We start from the raw sequence: 18,366 nt of genomic DNA, 5'->3' as shown, positions 1-18,366 counted from the left end.
CTAGATGATATCAGCAACTACTGTATGTCTGGTGTTAGTTAAGTTCGTGTGGGTTGTTCCACTTAACAGTCCTGTCCTGACTTTGGGCAGCTTCAAAAGGGTTTGTGTTAAAGCCACAGATATCCGAAAAACTTCCGTAACACTTCCGGCTTTGCTTTTTACCCAGAAGCCATCGAAGCTAGACTTCAGTCGAGCCTGTGTCTTCTTTTGTACAGCTATGGCATCCTTCAGTCAGATAATAATTTCAGACAACACGCAGCTAGGCAGGTTCAGTTAGCGTGTGGTGTTAAACTCCCCCCGTTTCCCGCCCGGCATTGTGGAATTCCCTGAGACACTGGTTTCATCCCATCTCTGCAAGGCGTAAAATTGCGGCTTTTGCCAAAACCACAGATATAAGGCATTTTTTGCATTTGAGGCGTAACCAAGGCGACATATTGCTGCAATCATGTCCCCAGAATCAGATAATTACACAGCAAGAGTGGGACACAAACTGCACACTTCTGTCTCAGCTTTGCGGGATTCCGTTCCAGACGCACATCATCCCGCCTCCGTTCCAGACTTGGTCTCTTTGGTTCCAGTTTGGTTTATACATAACCGCCACACGGCGGAACAAAGGCGTAAAAACGCCAGGCAGTGTAAATCCAGAGAGCGAGCATTACTCCATCTTTGTGTCCACTCCTCATCACCGCCATGCTCATTTCCCGCCTGCTTCGTGTCCCGTTTCCTACTCTGGGGGAGTCATTTCTCGATCATGCATGGCAAATCGATGCATCGCGGTGCGTTCACGTGAGCCGGGATAAAATCTGAATCCTGAAAGATTGTCTTGTCTCACCTTGCCCTTCCCAATCCAGGAGGAAAAAAAAGTGCATTCGCTACATCCAAGGTGAAGGCAGCTGCGCCAGTCCTCCCTCCTCGGACGGAAGCTTCCCAGACTCCCCCCCGTCCTCGCCCTCCTCCGTGGTCCCGTCCCCCTCGCCAAAAGAGTCCAAACCTCAGACTGAACAAATGCAACCTCTCTCACTGACTATGAAACCCGCCCACCAGCCGCTCCTCCCTCACCCGCACCTCCTGGCCGTGCCGCCGGAACACGTCACGGCGGCGAGCCGGAAAACGCCGGCCCCGGAACCCGGCGACGTCCCACCCTCGCGGCTACCGGGCCCCTCGGTGGTGTCCCCCGTGGCCCGGCCCTCGCCACTGCTGTGTCATTCCCACTCGCTGCAGCCTCTGTCGCTTGTGACCAAGTCTATAGAGTAGTGGTCGGACCTTCTCCTTCTTTCGTTTTTCTAGTCGCCACTAGCTATTGTTCTGTTTTGAAGTTCATTGGTCAATATTTGACCCGCCAAGGAACCGTCGAATTGTCCTAAAGAATTTAAACCAGGAGCTGTAGTCCAGCTCGATAAAACTTTTTCTTTTTCGGAAATCCTTTTTTTGTTTCCGACAAACGTTGATCGGAGGCAACTGGACTTTTTTTGGTTTGCTGGAGATGTTTTCAAATTTGATCCAAAAGGCTTCTTCAGTCAAATGTCGAAGTGAAGAAGCCAGGTCATCCACGTCCTGCTAATCTGCGAAAGTTGAATCAAAGCAACGTGACTCTTCTTGGTTGTTACAAGACGTTTTCAATAATAATCCTTTAGGCTTCTTGAGTCAAGGTAAAAATGTCTTCAACAACCAAGAATGTTCTTGTTTGTTGATGTTTTCACCTTGAATGCAGACCTTTTCTTCAGTTCGAGGTTTAGAACTGAAGAAGCTCTACCGAGAGTCAATCTGCCTCTATTCAGCTTTTGGTTATTGCAGATGTTCACCTTCTATCCAAAATGCTTCGTCAATTAAATTTTAAACTGAAGACACCAAGTCAACCAGGTCATGGTAATCCACAAAAGGACTCCGGACTCAAATGAAAGTTAACTTGGTTGTTGAAGATGTTTCCACATTTAATCCAAAAGGCTTCTTCAGTTCTAAATCTGACTAAAGAAGCCTTTTGGAATAAACGGGAAAATGTTTAAATTCCAGTTTCCTCCAAAAGGCTTCTTCATCAAATTTAGAATTGAAGAAGTCAGGTCCTTCGGGTCACGGTCATCGGCAAAAGTTGAATTGAAGCAACTGGACTCTTCTTGGTTGTTGAAGACTTCAGTTCTAAATATGAGTGAAGCAGTATTTTAGTTGAAAGGTGAAAACATCTGCCACAACCGAGAAGATTCCAGTTGCTGCAACTCTTGTGGATGATCGTGACCTGGAATTTTTTCCAGCTGTCGTGTTTTTGTTTTTTGTTTTTTTTTCTTCGAACAACAGCGGACACAACAAGCTAAAGGCTAGCGTTGGTTCTCCTTCTTTATTTGTATTAAATACGAGCTTGCGAACCAATCACACCCCTTCACACAGCGCACGAGGGCGAGAGGCTAGTGGCGACCGCGCACCGAGGAACAACTTTGAATTGTGATGTTACTTGTTCTTGTTGAAATGTACAGAATAAAACAAAACGGGGTTTGGGGCGAAGGGGAGGGAGGGACGGGCTGGTCGGGTCGGGGTTATTGTTAATTATGCATTCTTCCACTGCTTTTTCTTTGTTTACCTTTCAGGGTGGGCGGGTGTTCAAGGGATCGTTGGATTGAAAATGTCACCACGCTAGGACCAGTAGTATTTATTGCTTTAGAGATTTTGCTCGTTGTATCTTGTGCGTGTCTCTTTTTTGACCTTTGAGTTCTTTTTTCTTAAAAAAAAAAAGTTGTACAAATATTTTTTCTTAAGGTAAGCGACTGTGTGTGTATATATATATATATATATATATATATATATATATATATATATATATATATATACGAACGATCCATTTTTACAAGGTTTTAAAAGGCATATTTTTTTCCACCCCCCCCCCCCCCCCCATCTTGTTTTCTAAAAACCCAGATTCCGCTCTTGTGTACTGTGTCGATCTCACCAAGCCAACGTATGCACATATTTCGAGAAACGCGTCGATAAGCCATTGTACTAAAAATCAGTGTGTCGAAAGCCCTTCCCTTCGCCATTTTCATCCCTCAGACTGTTGATCCGCCGTGTACAGATTTTTCCGTGCCAAATTTTTGTGATAATTTCATTCCCCCCCCCCCCCCCCCCCCCCAGACCATGCTGTAAGAATCCTCTTTTTTTCGGTTAAGTTCAACGCCATCCTTTTGCTGTGACGTTACATAGATTGCTATGTATGTAGTATAAATGTTGCTATAACAAATGTGTTTGGTAGCAAATTGTCAAATATTACAAATTTAAACCTAATAAAAAAAAAAAATTAAAAAAAATGACGGGCATCATACTGTATAAAACCCACACGGGCCAAATTCTGTATATTAGGAGGTTCATAAAAAAACTATTAAATACAAAAAAAAAACAAAAAACAAACTGCCACTTTTAAGTACACTACTACATATAGGTAGGTAGGAAAAAAAATAGGCATGTTGATGTTGCAAGAGGCTGTAAAATATTAAGAAGAAAAAAAAGCTACAACAGAAATCATCCACTCGGTGCCATTGTAGTTGACATGACGCGCGCGACTGTAATCTGTCTATTTCTTCTCTGGTTTATTAAGATGCTAATGATAAATAGTTTGAATGTTTCCTTAACGGCTGTGATGTTCCTGTTCTCTTTTATGCTCTTATCTTTTCTTTTTCTTTTCTTTGTTTGTCCGTTTGTTTGTTTCTTTCCCGTTATTTTCAATGGTTCCCCGAAACCATGTTTTTTGTAATGAATAAATGTTAATGCTGTACAGTCTCTGTAGCATGCAGTTCTGTATTAATAAAAGAAACCTAGTATGTGCACACCTGCGTCTTTTGTTTCAGGTCAACTTGAACGTTGTGTGAATTGATTCCCAAATCGTATGAACCAATGTTCACTTCAACACTGGGGATTTTCTTTTGTGTCTTTTATTTCAAATGAAACAAATAAATGCAATCTGCGAGCAGTGAATGCTCCAGTCGGCGAAACATTTTCAGATGAACAAAATGATGCAGTCTTTTTAGGAAAGGGCACCATCAATAGTTGGTCTTCATTTTTGGTAAGTTCCACATAATCGTGTTGGTTTTTTTTAGGAAAGTGCAACATCAATAGTTTATCTTCATTTTAGAGAACTGTAATGTTAATACTTTGTCTTCTTTTTAGGAAAGTGGAGCATCAGTAGTTGTCGTCTTGTAATCCCAACTTTCAACTGATAATATTGTGGACATTGTAAAAGGTATTTGAAATGTTTTTGGTTTTTTTAAATTCTGTGCTTTCACGTTTCCTCTCAAAATTACAGACACGGCACGGCACCCCGTAATGACACGGACTATTTCTGTCTTGATGTATGAAACGGTAAAAAGCAAAATATTGTCAGCAATTAGAGCATCAAGTCTTTTTGAATATGACGCCACACGCTTAGCCAGGCTGATATCAGACTGACTGTGTCCGCTAACCTCCATCAAAATAGTTGCGCTTTCACGGTATTACGCTATTGCAATTACAGCACTGAAATGTATTATTTTGAAATGGCGCGGTAAATAAAACCTTGTCCATTGTAGAGAATATTTGTAAACAACATATCAAATATTTGGTACATTAGCAAACATAAAAAGAAAATAACCAATTGAATTTTTACAAATGTCAAAATGCAGTACAACAGTAAAAGTACTTATTTCTCCGAAAATGAGTATTTCTCCACTTTGTGAAGTGACATCAGAGCGGAAATAAATTAACCGTGCTTGTTCGCTAGCGACTTGCCTCTGTAGCGATTCTATAGTATTTTCTTCAGCAATTGTAGACACGCTAACACTCATAGCCGGTTGCAAATGTTCCTTTCAAGACAGCGTTATAGTAACATATTAACGCCGTCTTGAATTTGTCGAAGAGTGATGGGAGTCTCTCTCTTGTAAATGCTACATCGTATTTGAAGTATTGCCACAGAAAGTAGCCACGCTCCATAGGCCCGTTTCAGTAGGTCCTTCCTCTACCGAGCCACAGTACCTGCAAAATCGGTTAGCGTCGACAAGGGGAGGGGGAGCTGTCATGGCCCTAAAAAAAAACCAAACACCTCGTCCCTCTGATGGAAAGTTTTTGAAAGCAGGACTTTCAAACCGCGGTGTACCTTGAAACTGGTAACCGGCCCGCGGCAAGTATGATGAGATTGCAGCTTTGTATTCGATACATGCGACATCCGCGATGGCCTTCGAGCAAGCAACGAAACGGTGATTACAGCGCACATTCAAACGGGTCTCTCGGAAACTTTTTCATTCCTTTGTTGTTTTTCCTGTAAGTGTGAACTTGCCCGAGCGGTTGTGCTGTACTTGCTTCGCTGTATGGATCCTGAACGTGTTTTGTACTCTTGGCCTCCGATCCTGCAACGAACAAGTACAGGAGGGCGGAGGGTTGTCTTTGTTCCCTGTGAATGTACTCGCTCGCTCCAGTTATGCACACTTGATGCATCGGCGTCTGCCTTGCCCTTGAACTGCCTTGGCGACGTGTAAACACGGAAGCGGTTCAATTTCATAGCGAGGACCACCGGCTTTGTATACCTGAGTAAAGAAACGGCGCTTTTGAAGTCCCGGCTCGACGACGAAGGCCGACGCTGCCGGCGAGCGTGCGAATCAAGCGCGGCATGAGACATGTCCCTGAGGTGACCACAATCACAAGTGTATGATTTTATTTTATTTTTTTTATATATACAGTATATAGGACTCTTTTCACCAAACTGAAAGCTTTGACATTTGGCCACATTTTAGCTACAATAAATGTCCCTTAGTTTTGGAGGTTGTTTTTCTTGTGAGACCGCCGTTCGCATTGCGAAGGATGCGTCACAACGTGGCTACTTGAGGGATTGTGGAGTGAGGCTGTTTTGCTTCATCGTAAGATTTTGGACGTATCGGAACAAACTAGCGGTGTCACAATTGATCAATCGACAACTAATCGATCGGCAAATGAATCAAGTATTTTGAAAATCGATTCAGCGCTCTTTAGAGTCCTTCACTTCAAATTGTCCAAATTTGATTTTGGCCTTAACAGTAAGTATTCTAACATTTCTGTAGTCTTCCATGACAGCAGACTGCTTATCTTTATTTAATCACAATCAGACTTTTGCAAATATCTTCTTTTAGTTTGGAACATAATGATCAACATTTTTGCCGATATTCTGACACGTTACCGACCAAACCAGTAACTGGATCACAATTGACTTATGTTTCTACATTTTCACCGTCAATTTGAAATCATGTCCTGTTTTTGTATAAAGGGATGGAAATTAAAACATTTTTTAAATCCGATTAATGGATTAATTGAAAAAAATAATAGCTGGAATAATCGTTTTAATTTGTTTGTAGTTGACGCTAATCTGACGAAAGTCTATTAATTGATGACGCCATTGATATATTTTTTTCAGTAATAGATAAAGAATTGTTTTCACTTATTTGATAATCGATTAGTTGTTGATGAATCAATTAATTGTTGCACCTGTCGTTAGCTGTGCAACGCCTATGTTTATATGTTTAGACAAAGGGCCATTTTTCCAGGAGTCAGAACTAATTTTGACATTATCTGTAAAGATCTTTTTTTTCTGTGGAAGTAAATGCTGGGTGAGGGCGGTCGAATTTATTTCAAAGCTTGTTTTGAAGAAATCAAGCAAATCCCAGAAGGGGCAAAATTTGTTTGCACTCATGTCATTGTATTTCTAGATGCGAAGGCAGAAAAAAAGGTGAAAAGGTAAGATGATTTCTTTTAATATCACATCAACCCTCCCGATAGCTACAGTCGAATAAATGAAAGTGGCAGCAAGTCCGGTACGAAGCGCGGCTCCAAACCAACCCGCCCGTCCGCGTACTTGCTGAATGACTGCGGGCTTGTGTGTGTGTGTGTCACCTTGCCACCACGAGCGCCCTCCTCCCTAATGATGGCGCGGTGCCGCGCGGGTGTCTAACTAGCCTCAGAGTGGAGCGAGCCCCCAGGCTAGTGCCGCATCTCTCCATCAAGGTCCACCTTCATCCCGCCAAGCGATGGCGCGTACACGCGCACGCGCGGCCAATGACAAATAATTGATATTATATGGCATGGCTGAAAGTTTGCCACACTGCCTCATTAAGCAGTCCTGACACTCCGCGGGCTTAATAGCGCACCTTGCTTGGTGCGTTTTCTCTTATTTTGGTTTCCTTTATTATTTGAAGCCGCATCCCACTCGAGGAGACAAAACAGTCGTGTTGTTTTTCCAGCTTGTCAAGGTGACGCGACTGGCGCGGCTGTCACGTATCAATCATCATCATAATAATAATGATGATGGACTCCTGTCAACGGAGCATCCTGGGAGCCGCTGAGGAGTGCAGTGGGCTAACTCTGTTTTGGCGTTTTGCGGGACGAGTGATTTAAAGAGCCTGAAGAGGGAATTCTGACATTTGTTTCTAAATACATTTCACAACTTGAATCCAATTGCTAAAAACATGCAAAGACTGAGGACTCAGTAGTGCTCAATTGTGGGGATATACTCGTCACGTCAAACTGTTTTTTTTTTTTTTTTACCATTCCAGTTTTTCTCATTTTATTTTATTTGAGTGCCTCTTCTTTTTTTTTTTTTTTTTTTTTTTTTTTTTTTTTTTAAATATATAATGTCCCATGTGGAACGGGGCCTCGGGTTTGCGTTGCCGCTTTAGAGTGCCTCGTCGTTGCGATGTCGAAAAGCCCCGCCACAACCTGGTGGGATATTTTCCAGTCACCGGAAGTTAGAGCAGATATATTTTTGTGGATGATTTGCGTACTTCTGTGTAGGCATAAGGAGGATTTGTTTGACAGTTGAGCGGGGGCGTGTTTTCCGACATTCCCACAGCGTCCAAGAGTGGACATTTATGGCATTTATTATGTAGTATTATTCATGTATTTTGTAAATACTAAATAAATTGTGACATTTTTCAAATGTCTATTTTGCATTTTTTATTAAATAATAGGTTCATTATTAAATCAATTACAAATTTAAACATGAGAAATGTGTTATTATATAACCCATTGTACATGAAATTACACATTTTTTAAAATGTATTATTTTTGGCACTAAGAATGTAGTTTATCCATTTGTAAATAAAATCCCAAAATCAATTTAGTACTTTCATGAAATAATGGGCTAATTTGTCATGATTAAATTAACTCTACAGTCTAAAAAATGTTGAACTATTATTAAAATCTATTTTACGTACAATTTTTAACCATGACGTTTTCAACTAATGAGCCTCCCCATCTGTTGTTTTAGAACTCAACTGTGGCCCTTGCCCCTAAATGTTTGCCCGCCCCTGCGCTAACGTCTTTGCAACCGTGCCGCCCTAAAGAAATTTCCTCTCCAATGTCTTCCTCCGTCCTCCAGCCCAGTCGGTGTCGAAACGTGTACTGCCGCCTGCCCGAAGTTTGTTTGCGGCGTCTTGAGGGATCACAGCTCGTGAGGTCGCTGAGGGTGAGGACTGCTTCCTTCCTGGCAAATTCCTTCAAACGACTCCCTTCAAATATCTTGATCTGAAGCCTTGTGTAGTCATGCAAAAGAAAAAAGAAAATGTGTGTTTGGGACTGAAGTTGAAATGTTTGCATGTTCCTCTTTCCACGGAAAAGTTTTCTCTTCCTTCTCTCGTCAATTTCCCCAGGAAAAAAAAAAAAAAAAAAAAGTGTGCGGCGCTCTCTCGCCCTCAGGACAGAGCGCGCCGCGAGTGCGCCGCGCCGAAGGTGCGCCGCGCCACGCATGCCTCGTAGGCTCGCCAGGAGCTCGGTGCCTCTCAACTTGACGGATTGCCAGTCTGTCAAACAAAAAAAACACAAAAATGGGGAAGAAAACCTCCCAAGCTGTTGCTTGACTTCCGTTTGCCTGCGCGCGCAAAACACGAGGCACAAAAGAGGAACATCTTCGCCGCCGTCTGCGCACTTTTGTTTTGTAATCTTGTCTTTTATTTCTTGCAGGCGCAATCAACTGAGCACAGTGGAACCTTGACTTGCGAGCTGACTTGACTTCCATTTACTTACCGGTGGACCTCCAGAAAACACTCGGAAGGAGCTTGGAGAAGACGCAAACATTTGGTATTGACCAATGGTCTGTCATCTTTGTATATTCTATAATCCAGCAATTGTTTCTTTATCAAAAACGTACCCCAAATAAATAAATGTATACAACATCTCTAGTGATGATTCTGACTTTAAAACTAGTCATCCATCAATTTGTTGTGTATATGTCATTATATGAGACAATATTTGATATTGACTATTGAACTATGAGTTCCCAGTCATAACGGCCGTCCGCGGGAACTACATAACTACAATGTGGCCTGTGGCAACAATGAGTTTGACACCCCTGCCTTAAACGGTGCCGAGTTTTGAGGAAAAGGTGAGCTTGAGAAATAGAAAACAGGAAAATGGAAAAAGGGGGCCCTGTGCCCGCTCCCTGGTCCCCAAGCCCCTCCCACCACACACACATTAAAGCCGTGCCCTCCAGTGGCGTCTTGTGATATTTATTTATTGAGATGATTTTGCCAGAAAGCTCCCCAACAACAGTCTTTGATATGTTGCCTGGCGGTGGTGGGAAAAGGGGGGGGGGTCACGAAGCGAGGATAGAAAGAAAAGCAGGTTGTCGGGCAGCGCGTCCAGATGATTCGCCGCGCGGGGAGCGGACTGATTTCCATTGATTACTGTTAAAGGGCCAATGATGGTCTTCCTCGCTGGTTGGAAGGAGCGCGGCGTACATCGGAAATGAAAGTCGGGTGAAGACGTCCGCGGCGAGAAGCTTTGCGTCGCGAAGCTACGAGATCGACATTTCTTTTATATTAGAAGTCAATATTTGGAATTAAAATCAGCAAAACAAATCTAATAAAATTGTTATAATAGTGTTGCATATTGATGTGTTTGTTTCCTGCCTTGTTACATCAGTTATCATTGTAAAACTTCTTTTGTTCATTTTCACCGGCGCCCGTCAAGGAATTGTCCCAACTTTTGTCGGGAAATACCAAAATGTCCACGCAGAATTCCCGCCGCAAGTGTTTGTTTCCGCGTTCTCCCTCAGCGCTTGCGCGTCTCGAAGTTCAAGCGCATTTTCTCGCTGCGCCGTCTGCGACATCATCATCCAAATGATCGCGCCTATTCGGGTGGGTCTCGGCTCATAAAGCCGCCGCCGCCATCCGTCGAGACATCCGCGCCTTGTTACCTTCGCCCGCTTTTCCTTCCTCTTCCTCACCTGTCGGCCATCTTTGCATTGGGCGGTCCCAACATGACCGGTGAGCGGCGGCCATGTCGGCTCCCGTCCCGCAGCCGCTGCTAAATGAAGCGAAACAATAATCCGTCGCTTGCAGAAGGGACCATCTATAACACGGTGCAAACAAAGGCACCCGAAACCCCCCCGTCCTGCTTAAATGAAGACGGATGAGGGGATTTATAAATAAAAACATTTAAAAAAGCTGCATCCCGTGCTTCATTCAGAGAAAAGGGGAGGCATCACGTGTGGTTTTGGCGTCGGGGGGGCAAATGGCGGCATCCATCAGGACGGACGCTGCAATTTGCCGCCGTTTTCCTCATCAATCAAACGCTTACGGCAGGGCGGGCTTCGAGACGCTACGTCGCGTCGCTCAATCCAAATATTCTGTTACGGCCTCATGCCAACAAAATACGGCTCAAAATTCTACACACAGCAGGATTTTTTTTTTATCAACTCAATTTTATTAACAGTAGATGAGATAAATATGAAAATGGATTATTTAGTCATAAATTGTTGCTTTTTTGTCTAGTCTCTTCAGATTTTCAAATCATTCACTGTCCCCATCCCTCGGTGGGAAACAAACAGCGTCCTATCTCGTCGAAGGCTTAAGTGGAGATCGTTATTAAGCCGCCACGTTGAACCTTGACCTGTGCGGCAGCCGGCCAGAAGTCTGGTGATTTATGGCCGCCGCCGCCTCCGTTTGCGGGCCCTTAAACGCTTCCTCTTGTTTGACATCGGCTTCCTCTCGGGGGCAAAACATTGATTGCTTCTATTTGTGGGGCTCTCATACTTTTCAGTATCGTAATGATAATCTTTGATATTCAAAATTCAGACAGACAAAACATATTAGGGGTGAGGTGATTATTACAAAGGGCAATTGACTCAGGCGGGGCATCAATTTGAAGAGCTGTGTAAACTGTCATTGTTGCTTATTTTCAACAGCGAAAGAATGAAATGTCTATTTACCGTAAGGTGTTAATTTTCCATTTATTTGTGACCGCAAAGCAAACTAAGGGGGATACGCCATTTCTTTCTTCAATCTACGGTCGATCTTTTTGTTTCATGCTTTTCATCACACTCTGACTTCTCAGTAATGATGCTCAGATACAAGCTTATTAAGGGTGAGGCGTTTAGTTTTTAAGCGGACACGTGCATGGTGTCCATTTGAGGGAATATGGTATTAATTAGCATGAGTGTAAAGTCAAACTTTCGGCTTATATTTGTCATCCCATGAAAGGAATGAAACCTCTATTTAGGGTGAGGTGTTTATTTGGGTTTGTTTTCTGATGAATTTTCTTGAGTATGCCCTTGAAAAATGATTTGCGCGATGGATTACGCTACACCATATGATTCAACGCCACGTCGGATATTCAGGGCGCCGGCATTTACCGACGCGCTCTTGTGTCAAACGGATTTGAATGTGTGCGATAACGCCTTCTCCTGTCGTCGATCCTCATCACGGTTTCAGACGCGCTCTGATCAAACCAGGACGCACAGTTCAGCGTGTAGAAGGGATTGTTTTGTTGTTGTTGTTTTTGGTGCGAGTTTGCTAAAAGAATAAATATACAAATGAAAAAAAAAAAAAAAAAGTCTGGCATCCGCTGCTGGGAGACGTTCTAAAGACCTCCCCTCACTTTTGTGCCAGCTCGGCTTTACCCGAGTGGTGCTGGGTTTAAGTTCTCCCCATCTGCTTGTCTTTGCGTTATCTCGCTCCAGGGCAGGCACCTTGCCCAAAATACACACACACACACACACACACAGTTTCATCTTTGTGATGATGACGCACTTTTTTGTGTAGCCCACACACACACACTCACATCAGCCACGATCCCGAACGTAGATGAAGAGGAAAACGGTGGCGGCCTCCGGAGAGGAGAGGCCGCTAACTTCCTCGGAGCGTTGCGATCGCGGGCGGCTGCCGGATCCCGAGTGCGGCAAGAGTCTGATCGGGATTTGGGAAAAGGACGGCAGGGAAGGAAGTCGACGTCTCGGGTGCCTTGTGTCACGAATTTCAAAAAGCAAAGGCTTTTTGTGTGGGGCGGTGTGAGCTAAGCAAGCACCAAGTTTTGCACAGCAAAAGTTTAAAGTACAAATCCCCAAAAACATATTTAAAATGAGCAAAAAAAAAAACAACAGTTTTTTTTTGTTTGTTTGTTTGTTTTTATTTTTCAGTTGGACCAAGCCTTATTCCATGCAGTGGCCATTCTGCAGAATGGCCACTTCCTCTTTTCTTTTAACCTGAACCATGACTACCAGTATAGCATGCAATTGCCAGGCCGGAGGTCTGGCACAACGCCGTTCGGACCGTCAGCCTCAACATTGCCGGTCGCACGTCGCAGGAGGGAAAGAAATTCATTCATGCTATTGTGGCCGGCGCGTCGTCCCGCTGAATTTCGAAGGAGGCAAAATGTACCATACGTTGTCCTGTCCTTTCTTCTCATATCTACATTTTAGAAGGATATCAAACATGCAATGTGATTTAAAAAAAAAAAAAAATGCCAGAATTCCCAAATAAAAAAGGGAGCGCCTGTTTTCCTTCATAGGACTCACAGGTTACGTATCCAACAACGTCTTCCTGACATTTCTTCCTCGTGTACATTTCCAAAGGAAAATAGGACGAGCAAAGTGATAGAACATTCCGGAATTCCTTTGAAATATATTCACTGGCCTTGCACTTTTCATGGCCGAAACCATTTTCCCGACCTTTCTTCCTTGTGTCTACATTCGGAAGGAAAATATGACTTCCATTGTGATAAAAATGTACAGAATTCCAAAAGAAAAAAAGGGAGCGGGCTGCCAGCTTTCATGGTTTCCAACCAAACTTTCTTGCCCGTATCGACATTTTGGAAGGATAATATGACTTCGAATTGGATTTTTTTTTTTTTAAAACTAACATTCTAGAATCCCTAACGAAAAAAAAGGAGTGCTTGCTTTCTTACACTGAGCTCGCAGTTTTCGTGGCCAACGACACGCACGTCTTGCTGGCCTTTCTTTCCCCTTTTGTGCATTTTGGGCTACTTTTCAACGCTGTCTTGACCTTTGAAATGAGAGGAGGGAGCCGCAAGACAGATTGTTGTATAATTCATCCGGACCCCCCGCCGAGGACGCGCCGTCGTGTTAGCATCTCCGTCGGAATTTCCTTTTGTTGCCGCCTGTTTGTGTACGACACGCCGCCTCGGCGGCAATTACCTCTTTAAACATTCATCGGCCTTAACCAAGAACGTGGAGGAGGCGCTTGATTTCCCCACGCAATGAATAAGTTAATAAAAAGATTTCTCTGGCACGCTTGGAATCCTCACAAAAAGAAAACAAAGACGCGCAATGTCTGCGTGTGCACAACAAGAAGGCGGCGAAGAAGGAAAAGCGGACGGAAGAGCTCCTGGAATGACGCCTCCCGGTCGTCCCCGCCCGCCCGCCCGCCCGCCGCAGCGTTAGCGTTAGCGCCTCCTAAAATACTTTCTGCTGGAAAGCCGCGGACGGCGTTCCCCAGAGAGCCTCTGCCGGTATCATTAGCGCGGCTCAAGTGGCGTACAAACTTCAGCAAAACGTCAAGCGAGGGGAAATGTGCTCGCATTGCACCTCTCCCTCTTTTGCCTTTCTCTTTCTCTTTCGCTCCTCTCCTCCCAAATTAAGATTTCTCCAAATAAAAGTCGAGGACAACTTGAAGCTAGCGAGAGAAGAAGAGCGAGAGAGAGAAAGTTGTGTGAAGTGGAGCCTCCTGTCTCATTTTGGTGGTTTTTATCAGCTCCATATTGGAGGCTTCCAAATGATGAGGTCGGCGTTTGAGGCGCCCGCACACACACGGAACACACACACTGTGTACATCAGCAAAAATGTTCCGAAAGAAGAAAAATCCTTTATTGAAGACATTCTGTCATAGTGTTTCCAATTGTCGCGCATGTACACACATCAACTCGCGCGTGCTTTTTTAAGGAATTCCTGAACTTTTCATCACATTCCAAATCATATTTTTCTCCCAAAATTTAGACATGAAGAGCAAACGCCAGGAAGCCGTTGTTGACCACCAAAAGCCTGTCAAAAAAGAAAACAAGTGCTCACTTCTTCTCTTTTTTTTTTTTCTTCTTCTTCTTTCGAACTTCCACGACACACTTGTGAACGTAAGCAAAGAATTTTCCTAAAACAAAGCGCTCCATTTTATTTATTTTTTTTTTGGGGGGGGGGGGGGGGGCGGGGATTCCAGAACGTTCAATCACATTCCCAGTCTTACTTTCCTTCCAAAATGCAGATTAGAGGAACTGACGGCAGGAAGTCGTGTTGTTAGCCGCAAAACCTGCGATCCCTGTAAAAGAAAACAAGCGCTCCCTTTCTTGAAGGAGCTCCAAAATGAATTTTTTTGTTCGCCCCAGCTTATACGATTGAGTCTCGTGAATGTGTTTTTGTTTGTATTGAGCAATTTAACTACTGACTAGTCATTCATGTAACACGTGTTCTTGATTGTGTACATGCGCGATGCATGGCGTTGATGCTTTATGATCCTTTCCGTTTGAAGCTTTTTTGCTACCATCAACAGGCAATTACAAAGCCCTTTTTGGGGCCTCAATCAGTCACAGGTTTTTGCTGTTTGTGCCATCCCAGGCACCTTTCTTGTCGTACGCAAAACAAAACAAAAATTCTAAATGTTCAAATGATTCTGTTCTCTTTCCGTTTCTTCGCAGGAATTCAAGTCGATGCCTTGGGAAAATATATTTGCTGAATTGGTGGGGAAAATGAAGTGGGCAACACTTGACTGTGCTTTTGTAAACTAGCTCCTCTCTGTTCGCAGCCATGTTGTTAGTGTAAGCAGTGCGCATCGGTGTCTACCGAACTGCAGAAGCCGCTAAAATAAAATAAAAAAGAATTGCACTGAATGAATTGCTAAAATAGATAAATTGCTGACCCCTACGTTTAAACGAAAGTTAAAGTCAGCTTAGCAACACTGCGTGAGCGTCTGGTCGTCGTCTTCCTCTTCTTCGACTACTACTACGTGGTGCAGACATAATTGCAAGTTGCGTCTGCGTAAACAAACAGCTGGCTGGCCGGCGGGCAAGCCGCGCCGTCCGCGTGAGCGTCTATATAGGGAGCACTCCAGCCCGTTATCATGCGGACCTCACAGGCGCTCCGTGCTCACTCGCTAGCGAGCGCTCGGGCCACCGGTCCAAACGTTCTTCAAACCGCACGCATACAATTGGACACCATCCATTATGGCAGCACACTGTATAGATTTCAAAATAGCTTTCGTGTGCGTTACGAGAAAAGGAGGCACACACTTGCATTTTAATTGGTTTGAAAGTGAAGCAGCGGTGAAAAAAAGAATTTTGTTGACTTTGACCTTCATTGTTTTAGGAAAGTCATCGCGTGTTGAGAGCGGGACACGCCATTGTTGTTCTTAGCCAGTTACATGACCGCAGAAGGGCGATGACGCTGGCCGCAAACATGACGCAAAGACAGCGTTTCGCAACCTTTGTCGAGTCCAAGGTACGTCATTCAATTTAGTTTTTGTGGGTTTTTTTTTTTTTTTAGATGGCGCCAAATGACAACGCAAGTTGTCTCGGGGCACTTTCGTACACGTGGAGCAGGTCGAAAACCACGCGCCTCACTTATACAGGCAAGGAGAAACTCAAGCAGACCCAAAGCGAGAGAGCGGTGGGTGTGTCATTTTTGGCGGAAAAAATATCAAACGAAGAAAATCAAGTTGAATTTTTACAAGAATAAAAGTTGTCATATGATGAACATAAATCCGATTTTTGTGCGTGTGAGCATCAGAGTGTGAGTTGTGGCCTACAGCAGCAGCTCCTTGCAAGTGTTTTCATTTTGGATTTGTGTAAATGTGTTGGCCACCGCGGCTCTCCTCGCCCACGTGCCGAGGCGTCGCAGTTTTTTCATTGCTCTTTTTTTTTTTTTTTTTTTTTTTGTGTGTTCACTTTACCCAAAATTGAAGTTACAGTCATTCAAATTTTTGAAAAACAATCGACCAAGCAAAAATGGAAAAACTCTCAATTTGGGGCACTCGTGTTTGTTGTCGTGAGAATTGTTAGCAGTTTCGGAAATGTCGATATCACAGTACAACTATTTTCCGTATCGATCCTGCCCTTGAACGCCTCACCGTGTCAACGGCCGTTCTTTGTCAGCCGGACGCACGAGTTCAAAGACGAGCGGGCGCACGGTAAGCAAAATAGCCAGCCGGAATGTTCTCGTGTGCGCGCGTTTGCGTGCGCGATGGGCCCGCAGCCTTAAACGACGACGAGCGCGGCGAGCGCCGCTTTGATGTGACAATCATTCCCAAGTTAATTTGTCTTCAGTCGCCAGCGCTGCGGGCGCCGTTGTGCGCTCATCAAGTCAAAAGACAAAAGCAAAAAAAGAAGAAAAACGAAAAGTCCCTTTTCACAACAATGTTGTCGCTTTGATACGTCGCTTGACGGGAGTCCACCAAAAGGCCAGATGGGCCACTACACACGTACTACTACACGTGCACTCCGATGCATGTAGTGCTACTAGTAGTGGGGTCATTCCAGAGTTTGATGACAATTTAGGTTTTGAAAAACGTACCATTTATCTGCTGACTTTTTGTCCTGCTTTCAGAAGAACACGTAATATTGGGGGAAATCGTCTCATCGCATTCGTGGTAATATTAGTCGCTCATCGCAGCGGATAAAGAAGAGATTTTTATATGCCTGGGAGTATTATGTTGTCGCTCTACATGTGTTGCCTCACTGTTTGTGTTCAAATATCTGTTGCTTTAAGCGTTATAAACGCCGCGACTAGCGACGCTAATTGTTCGCCCGTCTGTGGCGTTTCCCATTATGTGCTAGCAGACTGAACTACTTTGTCAAATGTATGAATTTCATATTATGAGTGGTCATTTTACAGGATTTACGTATGAAAAAAAAGCGACAATGAAGCACAATAATAATATAATGATGTGATTATCATATATTTTATGATACAAAAAAAATGACAATTTTCATTTATTACATTTCAATATAATTTCCTAATATAACACATACAACTTGACACCATTTTCTCTATGATAAAAATGAATAGTTATGACAATTTTAAATGAATATCATGATATAATATAAAGGCTAATAATATTCTTGTACTTCCTTTTTGTAATAATAAATAGTCTTTTGTCATAAAAGTATGCCAATACTTGTAATATCAGGACGTTTTTCAAATCGGACTCTACCACCTTAATTTGTATTACTATTTGACTTTCTTCCTGTAATATTATCTTCGTCATCGGTGCCACTTTATTCTTGCGACGTGGGCCACCATTTTTTTTCTCGACGATGAGCGACGTCATGCAAAGTGCGCACGTGCTCCGTCCGCCCGTCGGATCGTCTCGGGTGTACCTAATGGAGTGGTCTTCATCTTTTGCCCTGTGCTCTTCTGCCACCTGGCGGTCGGCCCTTGTAAAGCCTCCGTCGCCTTCGTCGTCCATCCCCGCACTGCTGTCAAACAATAAACCTCCTTCCACTCTTTTCTTCTTCGCGTCATCCTCATGACAGCTGATACTTCTTTTAATGACTAACACAATTAACTTCCAAATAGCTAAATAGGGCCTCCTCATCGCGTGCGAGTGTTTACGTCGTCATTAAAGTGACGGCCGAAGCGGCGGTAGCGGCAGCCTCATTTGCATAATTGAATGGAGTCGCCCGCGTTCTGGACTCTGGAGACCACAGACGTCATCATTAAACGTTTTCTTCTTTTTTTGCCATAAGAGAGGATTAAAAAAACAACAACAACTCATTACTGACAAATGCAGAAGCCCTCCCCCCAACATCCCCAATGCCCCCTGATGGCAGTACCTTCCGTTTTTTTTCAAGTTGAATTTGTTGCGTGACCAATTTTGGAACATCATTTCTTCGTACGCCAAATGAATTTTTCCACTTTGGGAGGAATTGAAATGCCATAAATTCCTTCCAGCCCGAAAAATAACAACACGTTTTGTTTGTTACGTGTTTTTAATTAAAATCAATACTAAGGTCGCTAACGGAAGAAAACAAAATGAAATATTACCAGAATAAAATCTATGATCGGCAAATGAAAATTAATATTATGAGAATAAAGTCACTTTTTTTTTTTTTTTTTTTTCCCCCAGACTCATTTTATTGTGGTCTGATTTTTACCAGAAAAAAAATTCATACAGTGGG

At 43.5% G+C, this 18,366-nt stretch overlaps 1 protein-coding gene across 37 annotated transcripts in view; it reads left to right on the top strand.

Annotated features, from left to right (window-relative positions):
- tcf7l2 (transcription factor 7 like 2) overlaps positions 1–3,803 on the top strand; it is a 101,419-nt gene extending 97,616 nt beyond the window's left edge. For 19 of the 37 annotated variants that reach the window (XM_061755167.1, XM_061755173.1, XM_061755165.1 and 16 more), the window contains one exon: positions 852–3,803. In XM_061755167.1, the coding sequence (XP_061611151.1) occupies positions 852–1,254 (403 nt within the window). In that variant the 3' untranslated portion in view covers positions 1,255–3,803. The remainder of the gene's footprint in view (positions 1–851) is intronic. The other 18 variants (XM_061755185.1, XM_061755189.1, XM_061755204.1 and 15 more) reach the window with 2 other exon arrangements.
- Positions 3,804–18,366: the final 14,563 nt, after the last annotated feature.

This window comes from Phyllopteryx taeniolatus, chromosome 19 (assembly GCF_024500385.1).
Source record: "Phyllopteryx taeniolatus isolate TA_2022b chromosome 19, UOR_Ptae_1.2, whole genome shotgun sequence".
NCBI lineage: Eukaryota > Metazoa > Chordata > Actinopteri > Syngnathiformes > Syngnathidae > Phyllopteryx > Phyllopteryx taeniolatus.
This window is presented reverse-complemented; position numbering and strand designations above follow the sequence as displayed.